Here is a 16945-nt window from a genome sequence, read left to right on the forward strand (position 1 = left end):
ATATGTTATGAATAAGGAGATACAACTTAAATAAGAAAAGGAAAAGTATCACCACAAGCATTTGGAGGTGACACAAAGAGAAAGAAAACGTGTTTAGAGCTAAAGAAAAGAGAGTAAGACTTGAGTTGATCCCCAGAATACTGAAAAAAGTGTCAGACTGTCTTAACTTACCACATGTAAAACAGCATTTCACATACAAGTGAAGAACCAAGGCTACTGTGAATACATACATACAAAGTGATCAGCAGTGAGGGCAGATTTCTGTTGAGATGACTTCATCTGATGTTGAAGAGTTGCTTAAACAGGCTTCATGGACCTGAATATGATACCACTAACCAGTGTGTGTATGTGTTCCTTTCTGTTCTTTTCTCCCTCCCTCCTCTAGCTTGGAAGCTCAAAGTCTGGCTGTAACCATGGGAGACATGGTAGTGGAGCCTGCCACCCTGAAGCCAACTTCTGAGCCTACTCCTAGTCCATCAGGGAATAACGGGGGCTCCCTACTAAGCGTCATCACGGAGGGGGTCGGGGAGCTGTCAGTGATTGACCCTGAGGTGGCCCAGAAGGCCTGTCAGGAGGTACTGGAGAAAGTCAAGCTTTTGCATGGAGGTGTAGCCATCTCTAGCAAAGGCACCCCGCTGGAGTTGGTTAATGGGGATGGTCTGGACAATGAGATCCGATGCCTAGATGATCCACCTGCCCAGATCAGGGAGGAAGAAGATGAGATGGGGGCTGGTGTGGCCTCTGGCACAGCCAAAGGAGCAAGAAGACGACGACAGAACAACTCAGCCAAACAGTCTTGGCTCCTGAGGCTGTTTGAGTCAAAACTATTTGACATCTCTATGGCCATTTCATACTTGTATAACTCCAAGGAGCCTGGAGTGCAAGCCTACATTGGCAACCGGCTCTTCTGCTTTCGAAATGAGGATGTGGACTTCTATTTGCCCCAGTTGCTTAACATGTATATCCACATGGATGAGGATGTGGGAGATGCCATTAAACCCTACATAGTCCACCGTTGTCGCCAGAGCATCAACTTTTCCCTCCAGTGTGCCCTGTTGCTTGGGGCCTACTCTTCAGACATGCACATTTCCACTCAACGACACTCCCGAGGGACCAAGTTACGGAAGCTAATCCTCTCAGATGAGCTGAAGCCAGCTCACCGAAAGAGGGAGCTGCCAGCTTTAAGCCCAGCCCCTGACACAGGGCTGTCTCCCTCTAAAAGGACTCACCAGCGCTCTAAGTCAGACGCTACGGCCAGCATAAGTCTCAGCAGCAACCTGAAACGAACAGCCAGCAACCCTAAAGTGGAAAATGAGGATGAGGTAAAATTGGGGGGAGGGACAGATCAGCAAGGTGTCTGAGGGTTGCATGAAGACAAGTGGGGTTACTCTACTTTCTGTCCTTTCCTTTGTTCGTTTCATGTATAGAAGCATGGAATGTTAGAATGGAAAAAGACCTTAGAATTCATGTATTCCAACGGCCTCATTTTACACAGGAAAAATTCAGAGACTAGAGAGATAGAGTGTCTTCTTGCTTCAGGTCATCTAACTAATGACAAGGCTGATACTCTCAACTTTGTCCAGGGTTGATTTCACTAAATGGCATTGTCATTCCATTAACCTCATACTAAGAACTGTGACACAGACCTGATGCAACTTGCTTGAGACCTGGCCTAGCTGAGATACCAACAGCCACTACAGGGAAAGAAAAGGAGACTATGCCCTTCCTATGTGCTGGAAGAGAGAATGCCAACTAGAACATCAGCTTTCCTGGCCATTCCTCATAAATCTTTTCCCTTACTCCCCAAAGATCCTACTTTTTGTTAACATAGATTTATTCTCTACTAATTGAGCCTCAGCAGAATATAACAGCCTGCCATCCTTTGAGATATATAAAAAGGGGAGAGAGAAATAGCCTTGGCAAAATGTATCTAATGCCTACTTGATGAGATTAAGCTGAGAAAAGGAAGTTCGGCGGCAGCAGGGAATCTAACCTGTGGTAGAGCAGAAGTGAGCAGTCTGTAGCTTAGTGCCACCCTCCACTGTACATCTAGAAAAACAGAAAAGGTACCAGTCTGTGACCTGATGGCCCAGACAGTTGTGCTCCAGTTCTCATTTCTGGTTCACTGTTGGCAGGCTCTAGTCCTGGTTGCCAGCCAAGCCTAAAAAAATGAAGACTTTGCACCATTGGAATGCCTATGCCCATGGCATCTGACTCTGTGTGGTGTAAACCACCCACATATTTAATACAGTAGAGTTTCTTTCAAGTAGAGGGAAGTCAGTGGTTAGAGAAAGGAAATGCAGTAGCCAAGGGAAATTCAGAGCCTGTTCACTCTAGAGATGTATTTTTATTAATGGTATTTTAATGATATTAAAGCTAAATGTGCCAATATTTATTGACCATTAATATGCTGGGCAGCATGTCATATAATGTATGTGTAATCCTCACAATAACTCTAAATGGTGTGATTTTTACCAGTGAGAAAACAGCTTAGAGAAGTTAAAGACGACTAAGGTCACTCAACAGTGACTATTAGACCAGGAGCCCAATCGATAGCTCATTCTTATAGTCACTCTGCTGAGCTGCCTAGGTTATTTCTCAGCATCTGCTTCCCCAGATCCCAGCTGTAAGAGGTCATTGGAGAAGAAGAGCCCAGGATGTGACAACCTTCACTTCCACATCCACATACTGACAAAGCCCAAGCTGGTGGGAGTTAGAGCAGACTATTTCCATTTCTGTTTAGCTTGGCAGTAGAGTCCAGGGTCTAGAAAGGGAGGTTGCTGCAGATCAAGAAGAATCCAGATCTTGGTGGAACTGAGGTCCTAAAGGGCTTGAGCTTCTCTGGAAGCTATCTCATGTAAGGTCAGACCTGGTCAGAGTAAGTGTGCTTCTGGGATGGGTTCACTGGTGCCTCCTGTCTGGCTTGACTTTTCCCTGTATCTATTTTTTAGTCTGCATCTTAGGACCAGAAAAGCAGAGGCCTTAGGGTTTCTCTTACCCTGTGCTGGTCTGGGGTCCCTCTTCTATGCATCTAACTTCTGCTGCAGGATTATGGATGGCTCTGAGAGGCAGGTATTCTATGAGTGTTTAAATCTCTAGGGTGGGTTCTCCAGTTGCCTTTCTCCCCCTTCTGGATCCTCTTGGGTTACTAGATCCAGGAAAGGAAAAAGATAGCACTTCCTGAGGCCCTCCTGTGTTATCTGATGCTGACAGTGAGACACTTAACTCCACGGAGGTTCCTTGGGAAATCAGATACATAAACATAAATACCGCTACTTTTCTAGGCATGGAGGCTTCAGCTCAGGAATTTCTGCCAGTCCCTTTTGATATTTGATGATGTGTCTTTCAACACCTTTGTGCTTGAGGTACCAAGGGAATTGGCTTTCCTTTCTTCCTCCATTATATGAAACATTCATTCACTAAACAGCTGTTACCCTTGTACAGTGTGCAAAAGAATGGAGGATGGAATGCTGTTCTTGGACTAGGAACTGACTAAGTTTAACACCAGAGCTTTACCATAGGATCTAGTTAGTGTATGTCTTTCTTGAAAAGTTTCTGGAAGCGGTAAGTATACACAGGCCTTACTAAAATGAACTACGAATTTTTCTAAAGCCCAGGCAAGATATTCTAAAGGAGAATTTCAGAATGTGCCCTGACACTGCTCCTAGTCTCAGTTGTCCTGTGGGTTCTGGTTAATCCCATGCTCCTCCCACTGTGGAGGAGCTCCAGAAAAGTGAAGAGGGGGCTCTGGAAGAGAAGAAGCCCAGGGCTACTTTCTGCCTGGAGTCTCCCTTCGATGGCCAAGTCTCACAGAAGTTTCCATGTTCTTATGAGGACTCCTTTATGCTCCCCACAGAGTTACATACACACCCAAGCCCACCCCTTCAAAGCAGTTCTTATCAGCCTTATATTCCCTCCTAATTTTGGCATAGATTTGACAGGGTGACACAAGAGTCAGAGAGCAATTTAGGTACCAACCCTCCCCTACGTAATGACACTCCAAAGAGATGAGCTTTGTCTTTTCAGGACTGTAACCTTTGTACAGAGAAATCTGCTGCATGTCACATTGAAGCCCTTCCATCCTGATAAGGGTGTGATGTCAGCTCTTGGCTTCAGCTTCACTCCCTGAAGCTGACTCAGTACAAGTGACTCAAGCCTAGGTGGTAGGAGGAGAACAGATCATGAGATCCCACTGCCTGCCATGGACATAAATGAGTCCACTGGGGCTTGTCTGGGAGAGGATCTGCTAGAGCCAATCTTCTGCCTTTATTCTTCCCCAGCTAGTAAGTATAGAAATGGGACCAGCAAATGATAGCAGATTCTGCCATCCTTACTGCCTCTTTCCTTCCCACTAGAGTAGCTGTGCCCTTAGCAGGGTGTTTCCAGTGTGGCTATACCCTGAAAAATGCTCTTCTGCCTAGAATCTTAGAGGAAACCCCAAATGTAGTACCTCTGTTGAGAACTTCAGTCACAGAATTGAGGTGGGCAGAGGCTTGAAGTGTTAACTGTAGAGTAGAGTGCAATTCCCACTGCCTTGTTGCTCTAGGAGTTCTCAGGACTTTGCCTTCGTCCAGACCACTCCCTGCTCCTGCTGCCTGCCCTGAGAGGACATAGCGCACGAGAACTGCTCCACACGACTGAAGGAGCTGTCTCTCACTTTGTTCTCAGACACCAGCTGAAGACAGGATGTTGTTTAGTTTGTCTTTTTTGTTTGTTTGTTTTCTAAGAAAGACTCAGTATGTAGCCTGTGCTAGCCTTGAACTCATGATCCATCTGCCTCAGCCTCCTAAGTACTGAGATTACAGGCATGTGTTACTGCCCTCAGCTGGGTGATATTTAGGTTTTTGGGATCTAGACTTTGGACTGGAATCAAGATTGCCACTGCCCTGCTAATTAGCTTTTTCAGATGGATTTAGTTAGGATCTATTTGTCCAACATCAGTCAAAAAATATAATAAATTTAGTGTCATGTGCCAGTAGTATGTCAGGAAGCCTAAGAAGGTTTGGAAGATATAAGACATACATTTTTTGAGCATCTAGCCCATAGCTTTCAGATTTATGGGTCTGGGATGCCCTTTGTTACACAGATTCAAGGTTGGGATTAGGTTTCCTAGGGTGATCGCCAGGCTGACTGAGAGAAGATAGTACACTTGAAAGCTTAGCTCTTCCTGAGATTACCAAGAAGCTACAAGAATGTAGACTTTGTATCACAGGGGTCATGCAGTTGTGGTTGTCCCCATGAGGAAGGGGTTGGCTGAAGACATGAGAATGAGTGGTATGGAAGAAGGGAGCTGTGGCCAGGCAGGTACTGCACTGAGGACCTGGTCTAGGAGTTTGATCTAAAAGGAAGATTTGTTCAGGCAAGAACAGAAGATAAAACAGAAAATGGAAAGTGCTGTGGCCTTCAGCTTTTGACCTCAAGGTCTGAGCTGGCCTTCCAACATCCCACAGACTCTGGGCAATTGGCAGTTCCAGGCTGACTGCCTTTCACTAAAGCAGAAAGATAGAGCTGCACAAGAGAAGCAGTTATGAACCAAACTGGAGCTAAATTCTTTGCCTTTGTCTCTTTCCCTTCCCCCCCCAACCCCACCCCTTTTCCCCCTTGCCCTCTGGCCCTTTCCCAGGAGCTCTCCTCCAGCACCGAGAGTATTGATAATTCATTCAGTTCCGTAAGTGGGGCCAGGCTGGGACTGGGTGGCAGGCTCCACACTCGGCCGCATTTCCTCTCCGTCCCATGTCTTCTATGACCAGTGAAGACCCCTTTGATCCCTGACCCTTTGCTTACAGACAGCAGCTGGGATGTTGTGCTGCTTAGCCCTAGCTCTTCAGTCTCCGGAGCAAACAGCGGGGAGAGGTACAATTTACTCCTGGGTTAGAGCCAAGGACTGCTTGGCAGAAACTCCAGGATCCCATTTCTTCCACCAAGAACCCTTTCCCCATAGCTTCGGCCATCAGCCCATCAAATATTTTACTCAATTTTCTAAATGTTAGACCCTGTGCTGGCTGAGCCAACTCCAAAAACAAGCAGGAATTGGCCTGAGGGAAAGTTTGCCTTCCCACAACTGGTTTTCCTTTTAACTTCATTTCTTCCAGGTCTGAGTTCCTCCCATTCCCTAGCTCACTGCCCAGAATATCCCTTAATCCCTGTTCTCTTCTTACTCTCTCTGGACTAACCCATGACCCTCTAGTCCTACAGGGTCTTAGACCTTGTTCCTAGGCAAAGACGCGAGAGGAAATGCTGGACCCTCTGGGAGTTTGGATGATTTAAAAAAAAATTTTTTTTAACATTTTATTCTTTGTCTACCCAATCTGTTTTCTAGTTCCTGTGCTGATCCTCTTTTAATCATGATCCCTTCTCCTCCCTTGTGGCAGAGCCTCTTTTTTGGAGGCTTGGGGTCATATCCAGTATAGTTAGGTAATGGGCCTACAACTCAAAGGCTGATTTGAGAATGGAAAAGAATTCTGCCTTTTCTATATGAAATGACTATGAATTGGTTGGGGTGGAGGGTCCTTGGGACTGTGACCCTTTGCCACCTGAGTGGATGGATTCGGGGATCAAGATAAAGGCATGAATCTTTAGCTCTCTAACCTACCCCCAGCCCTCTCTTTTGGGAGGAAACCCACGGTCTCATTCTTTTCTTGATGTGTTAAGCACCCAGGATATTTCTAGAAATCCTTTAAGTCTAGTTTCATCTTCTTTTTCTCTGTAAGCTCTGTCCCTAAAGCTTCCCTTCCTCATACTGTGTAGGGCTTTAAACCAGCCCACCTCCTCCCCATCACAGAGTAGAGGCCGTGGGATTTCTTTGCACACTGACTCTATTCTGCATATATAGGTATTTCTGAGTTCAAAAGAAGGTTCTGGGTAGGAAAACTCAACAAGGCCCTATCCACAGATGAAGAGCTCCAGGCAGTCAGTAGTTCCTGAAAGAAATAGAATCAGTTTTCTCGGGAATGAGCCCATGATAGGTTTTCCAGTTCTACCTGGTCAGCCTTAAACACTTGTATGTATGCACAACACTAATTGGACTAGTACAATCTGTATCAAAACAAGAATAAGGGGCTGGAGAGGTGGCTCAGAAGTTAAGAGCACTGGTTGCTCTTGCAGAGGACCTGGGTTTGATTTTCAGCACCCACATGAAGTTATACAACCATGTATAACTTCAGTCATAGAGGATTGATGCCCTCTTCTTGTTTCCATGGGCACTGCACACACATGGTAATCGACATACATGTAAGCAGACATCCAAACACATAATTTTTTAAAAAATTAGGTGTGAAAGTATGTGCCTTTAATTCCAGCGCATACAGAGGCAGAGGCAGGCAGATCTCTGTGAGTTTGATGACTAGGCCAGTCAGAGCTACACAGTGAGACTCTGTCTCAAAAACAAAAACAATTTCCAAGCCTAGTAGTCTCATCTTTTCTATAATATTGTAAATTATTACAAAAAAGGTGGGGGAATAAACTGGGTCTTTCTGTTCTCAGTGTGTCCAAACACTGAATAAATCTACTTTTTAAAAAATTATGTCCATGATGGACGAGGTCACTGACTTCAAAAGGGAGTACAAGGGATTTGGGAAGGTGGGAGCAATGGACCGTAGACTCGTGGATGAAGTTCTCAAAGTAATTTTTTCATTAACAAAAAAGTCTTGAATAAAGTTTGTTCTTAATTTCAAAAGAAAAAGAAAAGAAAAAAATGGTATTTTTTTTCTTTCTATTTTTCTTTTTTGTAATAATGAGCAGTAAGGGGACTGGAGAGATGGCTCAGCAGTTAAGAGCACTGACTGCTCTTCCAGAGGTCCTGAGTTCAAATCCCAGCAACCACATGGTGGCTCACAACCATCTGTAATGGGATCCGATGCCCTCTTCTGGTGTGTCTGAAGACAGCTACAGTGTACTCATACATAAAATTTTCAACAGGAGAATTAGCCCAACTAAAGCCAGGAAATTACCCAGCCTAAATCACAAATCTAAAGATTCATGAGCAAAATAAATGTTTTTTAAAAAATGAGCAGTAAGGGTAAAAACTGAGAATCAGAAAATAAGCAAGCTTGATGTAGTGGCTCATATCTTTAATCCTAGTACTGAGAAGGTAGAGGCAGGAGGATTCCTGTGAGTTCAAGGCCAGCCTAATCTACATAGTGATTTCCACTCCAGAGAGGGCTACATAGCAAGACCCACTTACCAAAAAGAAAAAAAGAAAGAAAGAAATAGAAAGGGAGAGGAAATCCTGATAAATGAAATTTTACTCCAAAAAGAAGAGCATAAAGAAGAAGAGATTCCTTAAGCTGGGGAGACATGGTGAGCTGTGGAGTTGTATAGTAAATTTCTTTGTTTTTGTTTTGAGACAGGGTTTTGGTATGTAGTACTCACTGACCTAGTAATCACTAATCCAAGTTGGCCTGGAATTTGTGGCAATCCTCCTGTGTCAGCCCTTCCAAGTGCTAGAATGTGGATCACTGTGCCCAGTGCATGGAGGTTTTGTTTGTTTGAGTCAGGTTCTTGCTATATAATCCAGGCTGGCCTCCAACTTAAGATCTTCCTTGCCTTGGCTTTCAAGTACTAGGATTGTAGGTTGTAGCCCATGTTGTCCATTTTAGTGGCTGTCGTAGTAAAGGGTCCCCGTCATAGACAGGCTTAGACTAATAAGAGTTCTTCCTCGTGTGAGTTCATCTTTCTCTCCACCCTACCTTAGTTTCCAGACTGACTTTGGCCTTTCTGGAACCTGCTGAAATACCCGACACAGGGAACTCAAATGGGGAGCCTAGTCTCTAAGAGGAAAAGAAGAGCCCCAGGAGGATTGCTAGAGACAGGCCTTTGAAGGGCCACCGAGAGCTAAAAGGAGCTATTGCTTTCTCCATCCATCTATGCAAACCACCCTCTACCTGCCTTTGCTTTTCCCATGGATTATGCCCTCATTAATACAGTTTGCTCATCCTCTTTTCATCTCCTGCATGTGCACTTAGCCCTTAAAAGAATGTAGGATGGTTGGGATGTGTGCCATGGAGAACAACAGAATTCATGGGATGAAGAAGCATCTTCTTTGAAGGGGAAAATACTGATTCAGGCCCCTTATCCTAGATTTTGGGGCCTGGCAGAGCCCTTATGCATAGATCCAGGCCCAGATGGCATGAGCTCTTTTGTCTGAGGTACTGGATGACCTTTTGAGACCTTGTTCCCTCACCTGTACTAATGACTTGGGAGGTTTTTGAGGAGTCAGGTCCAAGGAAAGGATTCTGTCACAGGGAGCTGAGTTCAGGTCATCTTGAGTCACCAGGAAGTAGCCTTCAGAAAAAGGATGGGTTCTTCCCAATTCAGGCTTAGAAAAAGTAGGGTGTAAACTCCTATCATGGCCAAAGGTAGCAGCTCCTTTCCTGGGGTTCTTTATAAATAATAGGGGCCCTGGACAGAAGGAAATAAGAGGGATAGGCCACTTTTTTCAATGTTTCCTTTACCATCTTTGGTTTAATCTCAACCCTCTGTAGCCTGTCCGGCTGGCCCCTGAGCGAGAATTCATCAAGTCCTTGATGGCAATTGGCAAACGGCTGGCCACGCTCCCTACTAAAGAGCAGAAAACACAAAGGCTGATCTCGGAGCTTTCCCTGCTCAACCATAAGCTCCCTGCCCGAGTCTGGCTGCCCACAGCTGGCTTTGACCACCACGTGGTCCGTGTGCCCCACACACAAGCTGTTGTCCTCAATTCCAAGGATAAGGTAAGTGGCTCTCACCCAGACCCTTCCCCTCACCTGACTGCATTCCCATGATTGCTCAGCCACTGTTCTTACCGGTATGCTAGAGACCTTTTTAGTTTATGGCACACGTGCTAACGATGACTCTACCACATTGCTCTTGTGAACCTGAGAACCTTCCTGCCGACTTCTTGAGTCTTGTTTTTATAGACCAAAGTAGGTTAATAATTTCAGCGTACCTTGTGCCATATTGAGGGAGAGTGGCTTCTCATCCACTCCTTACCCTCCTTTTGGTAGCTCCTCCACCCTTTCTCCAAATTTTAGGCTATCCAGGTACAACTACCATATGTGTAAAAGGAAAAAGTTTATAAGACATTTTTGATGAGAGTGGGCGGAAAGGAAAAAAATACTTCCAATTCGTAATAGGGAAATAAGCTGTGTTTGTCTGCCTACTGGAATGAGGCGATGGTCCTCATGGTGCATAGTCTCCTCTCAGAGAAGTGTTGGAAAACAGGATTTTCCTTATCCAGTTTTTGTATCTACCTTTCTGGGCCCTGACTTTAGCTTGAGCCCACAGAGCTCCTGGGCCTCTCTGAGAGTCATTGATAGATGAGAGAGTTTTTCCCAGTTGCACATGTGCCTTCTGAAGCCCTGATGATAAGCTCAGAGGGCATGTGCACCTCTACCCAGATGTAATAAAGTTCCTACCTGTGCATAGTCATAATGGACTGCTGACAAGGGTTGGGAAGAGCTGGGCCAATAGAACTCAGAGTGACCAATGCTCTCTTCTCCCACCCAGGCTCCCTACCTGATCTATGTGGAAGTTCTTGAATGTGAAAACTTTGACACAACTAGTGTTCCTGCCCGGATTCCTGAAAACCGAATTCGGAGTACACGGTCTGTGGAGAACCTGCCTGAATGTGGTATCACTCATGAGCAGCGAGCTGGCAGCTTCAGCACTGTGCCCAATTATGACAATGATGATGAAGCCTGGTCGGTGGATGATATAGGCGAGCTGCAAGTGGAGGTGAGGGATCTCCAAGGAGATAATCCTGGGGACACAGGAGCTTTAGATACATGTGAAATAACACACTTGTCAGCAGAGTGAGGCACACATGTCCATATGAATATTGTACGAAGTGTGGGTATGAGAAGGAAAAGCTCTGAACAGCTGGTGGGAATAGGTTCAAGCTTGTTTTCTTACAGCAGGAATTCAAGTTGAATGTAAGGAGGAACAGCTAGGGGCTGGAGAGGTGGCTCAGCAGTTAAGAACACCAGCTGCTCTTCCACAGATCCTGGGTTCAATTCCCAGCAACCACATGGTGGCTCATAACCATCTGTAATGAGATCTGATGCCCTCTTCTGATGTATTCGGAAACAGCTCCAGTATACTCATAAATAAAATATCTTTTTTTTTTTAAAAATAGAGGAACAGCTAGACCTAGGAGAAATTAATAAAACATTTAAGAAACACCTGCTATATAAAGTTGATCGAGGACGGCAGAGATTGACAAGCCATGCATGCCTTCAGTCAAATATGTAAAGGGCTGGAGACATGACTCAAGGTTAAGAGCACTGGCTGCTCTTGTAGAGAGCTAGGTTCCTTTCCCAGCACCTTTGTAGGCTCACAGCGGTCAGTAACTCCAGTTCCAGGGGGACCTGGTGCCCTCTTCTGGCCTCTGTGGACACTGCACATACATGGTACACACAGGCAAACACTCATATACATAAAATAAATATTTTTAAAAAATACTTACATCTGGGTGTAGTGACTCACAGCTATAATCTCACCTGAAAGGTTGAAACAGAAGGATCATGAGCACTAGTTCCTAGCCAGTGAGGCTTGGCTCATACCTGCAAGAGTTTACGTTCTAACAGAATCAGACCACACAGCTGACAGTTGTAGGCTGGTATGATCTGCACTGTAACAGGGAGTATGGGGCATTCTGGAAGTGCCCAACAGTGGGGAGAGTGCTTACTCCAGACTTGGCGTGGGAATCAAAAGATTTCCTGGAGGAAGTCATCTTTGAGCTGAGGCTTCAAGCATGGTTGGAATTAGCAAAACAAAGAACTTTCAGAAGAGAATGTAACTTGGCCGCCTTAGGAATGAAAAGAAACTAGCTTGTACTGGATGGGTAGTCTGAGGTGAGACAGTGATGAGGGAGGCTGGAGAGGCTGGCACACACCTGACTAGCAGGGCACAGTTGGAAGAAAAGCAGGGCAGGATTTTATGTGGTAGCATTTGGTGAAAAATTCAGATCTTTCTTTTTTCAGTCTTGTTGGGGTTACATGAAGACATTTAAGAAGAAACATGAGGACACACGTGCCACTGTGCATTAGATGGCAGGTGTAACTGAGAGCACTTGTGAAAGGAAGGACAGAGACTTCTTGGGGCCCAGCAGAATATTTTACAGTTCAGTGTGAGAAGGTTGGAGTGGAGATTTAGCCTGAAGAAATACATTTGGGTGTAGTGGTTCACCTGTAGTCCAAGCACTTAAGTAGAAGCTGGGAAAGCAGGTATTTGAGACTGTTCCTGGAGAGCATTGGGATTATTCTAGAAAATTTACAAAATTCAGCTTCGAGATTTCATTCCCAGTAGTTCTAATTTGGGCTGATGGTGAGAACTGAGAATCTGTCTGCACTTCCTATGCATTTCAATGAATCCTGGTGGAGTAGTTCACACTTTGAGAACACTGCTGTGGGATCCATGATTCAAGGCCATAGTGGTGTGGGACTGTGGTGGCTTGGGAGAAGGCTGGAGTGGAGTGGTAGGCCACCATGCCATAGGTAGTTGGTGGCAAGTGAGCAGGGGGCAAGAGGGAGATCTGTGTTTAGCACTTCTGACCTGCTCTCCGCAGCTCCCTGAAGTGCACACCAACAGCTGTGACAACATCTCCCAGTTCTCAGTGGACAGCATCACCAGCCAGGAAAGCAAAGAGCCTGTGTTCATTGCGGCAGGGGACATCAGGTATGGATGGTCCAGTCACACCTTCCTTCATCTTCCTCACTCTGCCCTTCTTTGTCCTGTGTCTGGTCACCACCTGCCAGCCTTGTGTCTCTGTCCTTTATCTCTTTATTCTGTCCTTGTTATGTACTTAAGGCCCTGAAGGTGCAGCTGAGACATTGCTTGAGCTACTACAAAAAGAAGCGACATTTTAAGAGAGTTCCAAAAAGGAGAAAGTGCCCCATTTGAGTTTAACTTCTCCAAGTTGAACTTGACTAGCATGTGAAATACCATGGGTTCAGTTCCCAGCACTAGAAAAAAAGAAACCCAAAACCAGTAATCAAAGTGAGACCCCGAGTGGAATTCTCTTTAAAGACAGAGAGGAAATCTTGTTATGCATACAGATTCACACCCATTGTGAATCAATATTGGGATAGAGAAATTAGAAAGCCCAGCTTTCTGCATTTTAACATGATCGCAGACTACAAGGTTAGCGAAATGTACCGCTGATTATGCTTCCTCCTCTGGCTTTCCCAGCACCAAGAATCTACCAGGAATCTAGGAACAGGGGGCAAAGTGTGCATGCAGCTCTGAGATAACTCTTCCAGGTAAACTGTGTATTTTCTTCCTGCTAGACGGCGCCTTTCAGAACAGCTGGCTCACACTCCCACGGCCTTCAAACGAGACCCTGAAGACCCTTCTGCAGTCGCCCTCAAAGAGCCCTGGCAGGAGAAAGTGCGGTGAGCAGTGTGGAGGGTGGAGAGTGGTCTCGGTACTCCCCTCAAATTCCAAGGCATCTTCAGGTGCTCACTTCCTCCATCGCCCTTCTACCTTTAAACACTCCATCCGCCTTCCTCTGAGGTCTGAGTTCTTACCCTGGCATCATCCTGTGACTTCTTTCTCCACAGGAGGATCAGAGAAGGTTCCCCGTATGGCCATCTTCCCAATTGGCGACTCCTTTCAGTCATTGTCAAGTGTGGAGATGACCTTCGACAGGAGCTGCTGGCTTTCCAGGTGTTGAAACAACTGCAGGTAAGGAAATGGAAGAGAATGCAGCACAGCAGAGAAAGGAAATGAAACGCACAGGAAAGGGGGCCCTGAAAGGAAAGGCAACTCTCTCCAGAGAGCTCCCTGGGCACCGCTTCCTTCCCAGGTCTGAATGGGAAGATTGCACTGAAACTGGTTTGCTTTTCTCCAGAGCACAACCACATAATGAACAGCTCCGTGGCGGCCCCTGTTGGTTCTTTGTGGAACTGCATCTGCCCTGTTTTGATCACTGAATGTCAGAGTGCCACATTTGTCTTTTTTGATTGAGGGGTGTGGTTCAGGCTGGCCTTGAACTCCGTTGTAATCAAAGATGGACTTGTACCCTTGATTCTCCTTCCTTCACCTCCCAAGGCTAGGATGATATGCATTCACTGCTAAACTTTGGATTTGTCCTTTAAATCAGAACCTCCTAAATGGTCTGGGATAGATGGATTTACACTGTGCTCATGTATTTGGATTTTGTTTGGTCTTTTTTTTTTTTAAAGATTTATTTTATTTTATGTATGTGAGTACACTGTTGCTGTCTTCAGACACACCAGAAGAGGAATTCCACTACAGATGGTTGTGAGCCACCATGTGGTTGCTGGGAATTGAACTCAGGACCTCTGGAAGAGCAGTCAGTTTTCTTAACTGCTGAGCCATCTCTCCAGCCCCGTTTGGTCTTTTATAAAAAAATGTATGGGGCCTGAGAGATGGCTCAGTGGTTAAGAACACTGACTGCTCTTCCAGAGGTCCTAAGTTCAATTCCCAGCACCCACATGGTGGCTCACAACCATGAGATCTGATACCCTCTTCTGAAGACTGCTACATTGTACTCATATACATACATAAATAGATACATACATCTTTAAATTTTTTTTCATTTATGTATATGGGTGTTTTCCTGGCATGCTTGTCTGCACAGCACTTGTGTACAGTGTCCGTGGAGGCCAGAACATGGTGTCAAATTCTCCTGGAACTGGAGTTAGTTGTAAGAAACCATATGGGTGCTAGGAATTGAACCCAAATCCCCTGCAAGAGCAGCAGGTGCTCTTAGCTCCTGAGGCATTTCTCCATCCCTTGATTTGTCTTTTTGAGACAAGGTCACTGTGGTTCAGGTTTACCTGGAACTCATTTAGTTCAGGCTGGCTTGAACTCATGACCGTGAATTCATGCATCAGTGTGAGTACTAGGACTAAGATTGTGTACCACTGTGCCTTGCCATACTGTGTGGAGATATTGATCACCTTGGTCAGTGATCTGCAAAAGACTTCACCAGTTCAGTTTAATTCTCTACATTTGTAGGTTTCTTGGGGGATAGAGGTAGCTCGAACTAACTTTTTTTTTATTTTGGTTTTGTTTGTTTTTAGAAAGGACCTCACTTGTAACCAAATGGAACTTGCTTTGTACCCTTTCTACTCTCAGACAATGTCACTACTGTTCTGGTGTCACCCCATTATTCCTGCCTCAGCCTCCTAAATACTAGGATTATAAGCAGCATATGACATGTGGCTTAAGTATTTTCATTTTGGTTTGTTTTTAAGACAAGGTCTCATGTAACTCAGGCTGACCTGACTCTACTGTAATCAAGGTTGACCTCAAATTTGTGATCCTCCTGCCTCTGCCTTCCAGCTGCTGGGAATGTAGGCTTATACCGTCACATCCAATAGTATTTTTATTTTCTAAAGTATCTTTCTCTGAACCTAAAGTCCCATCTTTTCATTATTCAGACAGATTAATAGCTCCTACTCTCCTTACTTAGATGATGGATTCCCTATTCTCTCTACCTTTTTCCTACCTGTGTGTAGTTCCTTCCCTTCACCAATCCCTGAACATCCTTTTAAACTTCCCAGTTCTGTTATTTGTGGTTGTGTACACCTGTAACCCTAGAACATATGAAGATAGGGCTCAAGAACTCAATGTTAGTCTACATGAGTCCGTCTCAAGCAAAACTTCCTGGTTCTTAGTAGGTCAATGAGTCTTACTTATTTAATGCCCTTCAATCCAAGACACCAAGAGAGAGAGGTTGGAAAGAAATTTTTGTTCTCTAGTTTGGAGAAAGATGAACTACTCTGGATACCTTTGTGTCTCTTCACAGTCCATTTGGGAACAGGAGCGAGTGCCTCTTTGGATCAAGCCATATAAGATTCTTGTGATTTCAGCTGACAGTGGCATGATTGAACCAGTAGTCAACGCTGTGTCCATCCACCAGGTGAAGAAACAGTCACAGCTCTCCTTGCTCGATTACTTCCTACAGGAACATGGCAGTTATACCACTGAGGCATTCCTCAGTGCCCAGCGCAATTTTGTGCAAAGTTGTGCTGGCTACTGCTTGGTCTGCTACCTATTGCAAGTCAAGGACAGGTAAGTGACTTGTGCCCTTTGTGTTAATCTTCCAGAGGGCTCTTCTCTGTCCCTTCAAATACAGTTCTCAGTTGGTGAAACAAGGTATTTTGGGGGAAGATTTGTTTGTGACAAATGCTGGAGGAAGTGAGAAATGAAACTGAGGATTTATAGGGTGAATACTTGAGTGAATAGGGAGAAAGGATAAAGGAGAATGAGGACAGATGAAGTTGTGGGGAAAGATGAGGAAATGTCCCATTAGGATCAAAACTTGGATAGCAGGCAGTGACATCAGCAGTACATGAGAAGTCTGGGGTTTTCTGGTTTTTTGAGACAGGATCTTTCTATGTGACCCTGGCTGTCCTGGAACTTGATATATAGACCAGGGTGGTCTTGAACTCACAGAGTTCTTCCTGCCTCTGCCTCCTGGGTATTGGGATTAAAGGCCTGTGCCACCACACTCAGGGAAAATTTTATTTTACAAGATAGGTATGGTGTGTTCTGGATGCCATATGGTGCTGAGGATGAGGGGTGGTGTGACTGGGTCCTTAGCAAGAAAACAAGAGATAATGGAGCCTAGTACAGTGTCAGTGACCAAAAGCAAAAAAGGAAATGAAGGATTCCATAGAGATAAACGTGAAATTCCCAGTCATGCACTCTCCTTTCTCCTCACTCCATGATTTCTAAACATTTTTCCTGCATTTTATATCTGTGCACACCTAATGCCAGTAGAGGCCAGAAAGGGAATTGGGTTCTTTAGGACTGAAGTTACAGGCAGTTGTGATCCTCCATGTGGATGCTGGAAAGGAACTTGGCATCCTCTGAAGGGGTAGCCCATGCTCTTAGCCACTGAACCATCTGTCCCTAATTCCCGCAATTTTAGATTATTTCTTGTTTTGCCTAGATTGACATTTCTTTCCATATCACGTGATTTTTATGAGGCCTA

The 16945-nt window shown here is 45.0% G+C and overlaps 1 protein-coding gene across 8 annotated transcripts in view; it reads left to right on the plus strand.

Annotated features, from left to right (window-relative positions):
- PI4KB (phosphatidylinositol 4-kinase beta) overlaps positions 1 to 16945 on the plus strand; it is a 32096-nt gene that overhangs the window by 8264 nt on the left and 6887 nt on the right. For 5 of the 8 annotated variants that reach the window (XM_080916437.1, XM_080916436.1, XM_080916441.1 and 2 more), the window contains 8 exons: positions 386 to 1322; positions 5624 to 5668; positions 9483 to 9710; positions 10486 to 10713; positions 12545 to 12654; positions 13266 to 13370; positions 13539 to 13662; positions 15755 to 16020. In XM_080916437.1, coding sequence (XP_080772563.1) covers positions 414 to 1322; positions 5624 to 5668; positions 9483 to 9710; positions 10486 to 10713; positions 12545 to 12654; positions 13266 to 13370; positions 13539 to 13662; positions 15755 to 16020 — 2015 coding nt within the window. In that variant the 5' untranslated portion in view covers positions 386 to 413. Of the gene's footprint in view, positions 1 to 385; positions 1323 to 3063; positions 3073 to 5623; positions 5669 to 9482; positions 9711 to 10485; positions 10714 to 12544; positions 12655 to 13265; positions 13371 to 13538; positions 13663 to 15754; positions 16021 to 16945 lie in introns of those variants that run through there. The other 3 variants (XM_080916440.1, XM_080916442.1, XM_080916443.1) reach the window with 2 other exon arrangements.

This window comes from Micromys minutus (assembly GCF_963924665.1).
Source record: "Micromys minutus genome assembly, chromosome: 4".
NCBI lineage: Eukaryota > Metazoa > Chordata > Mammalia > Rodentia > Muridae > Micromys > Micromys minutus.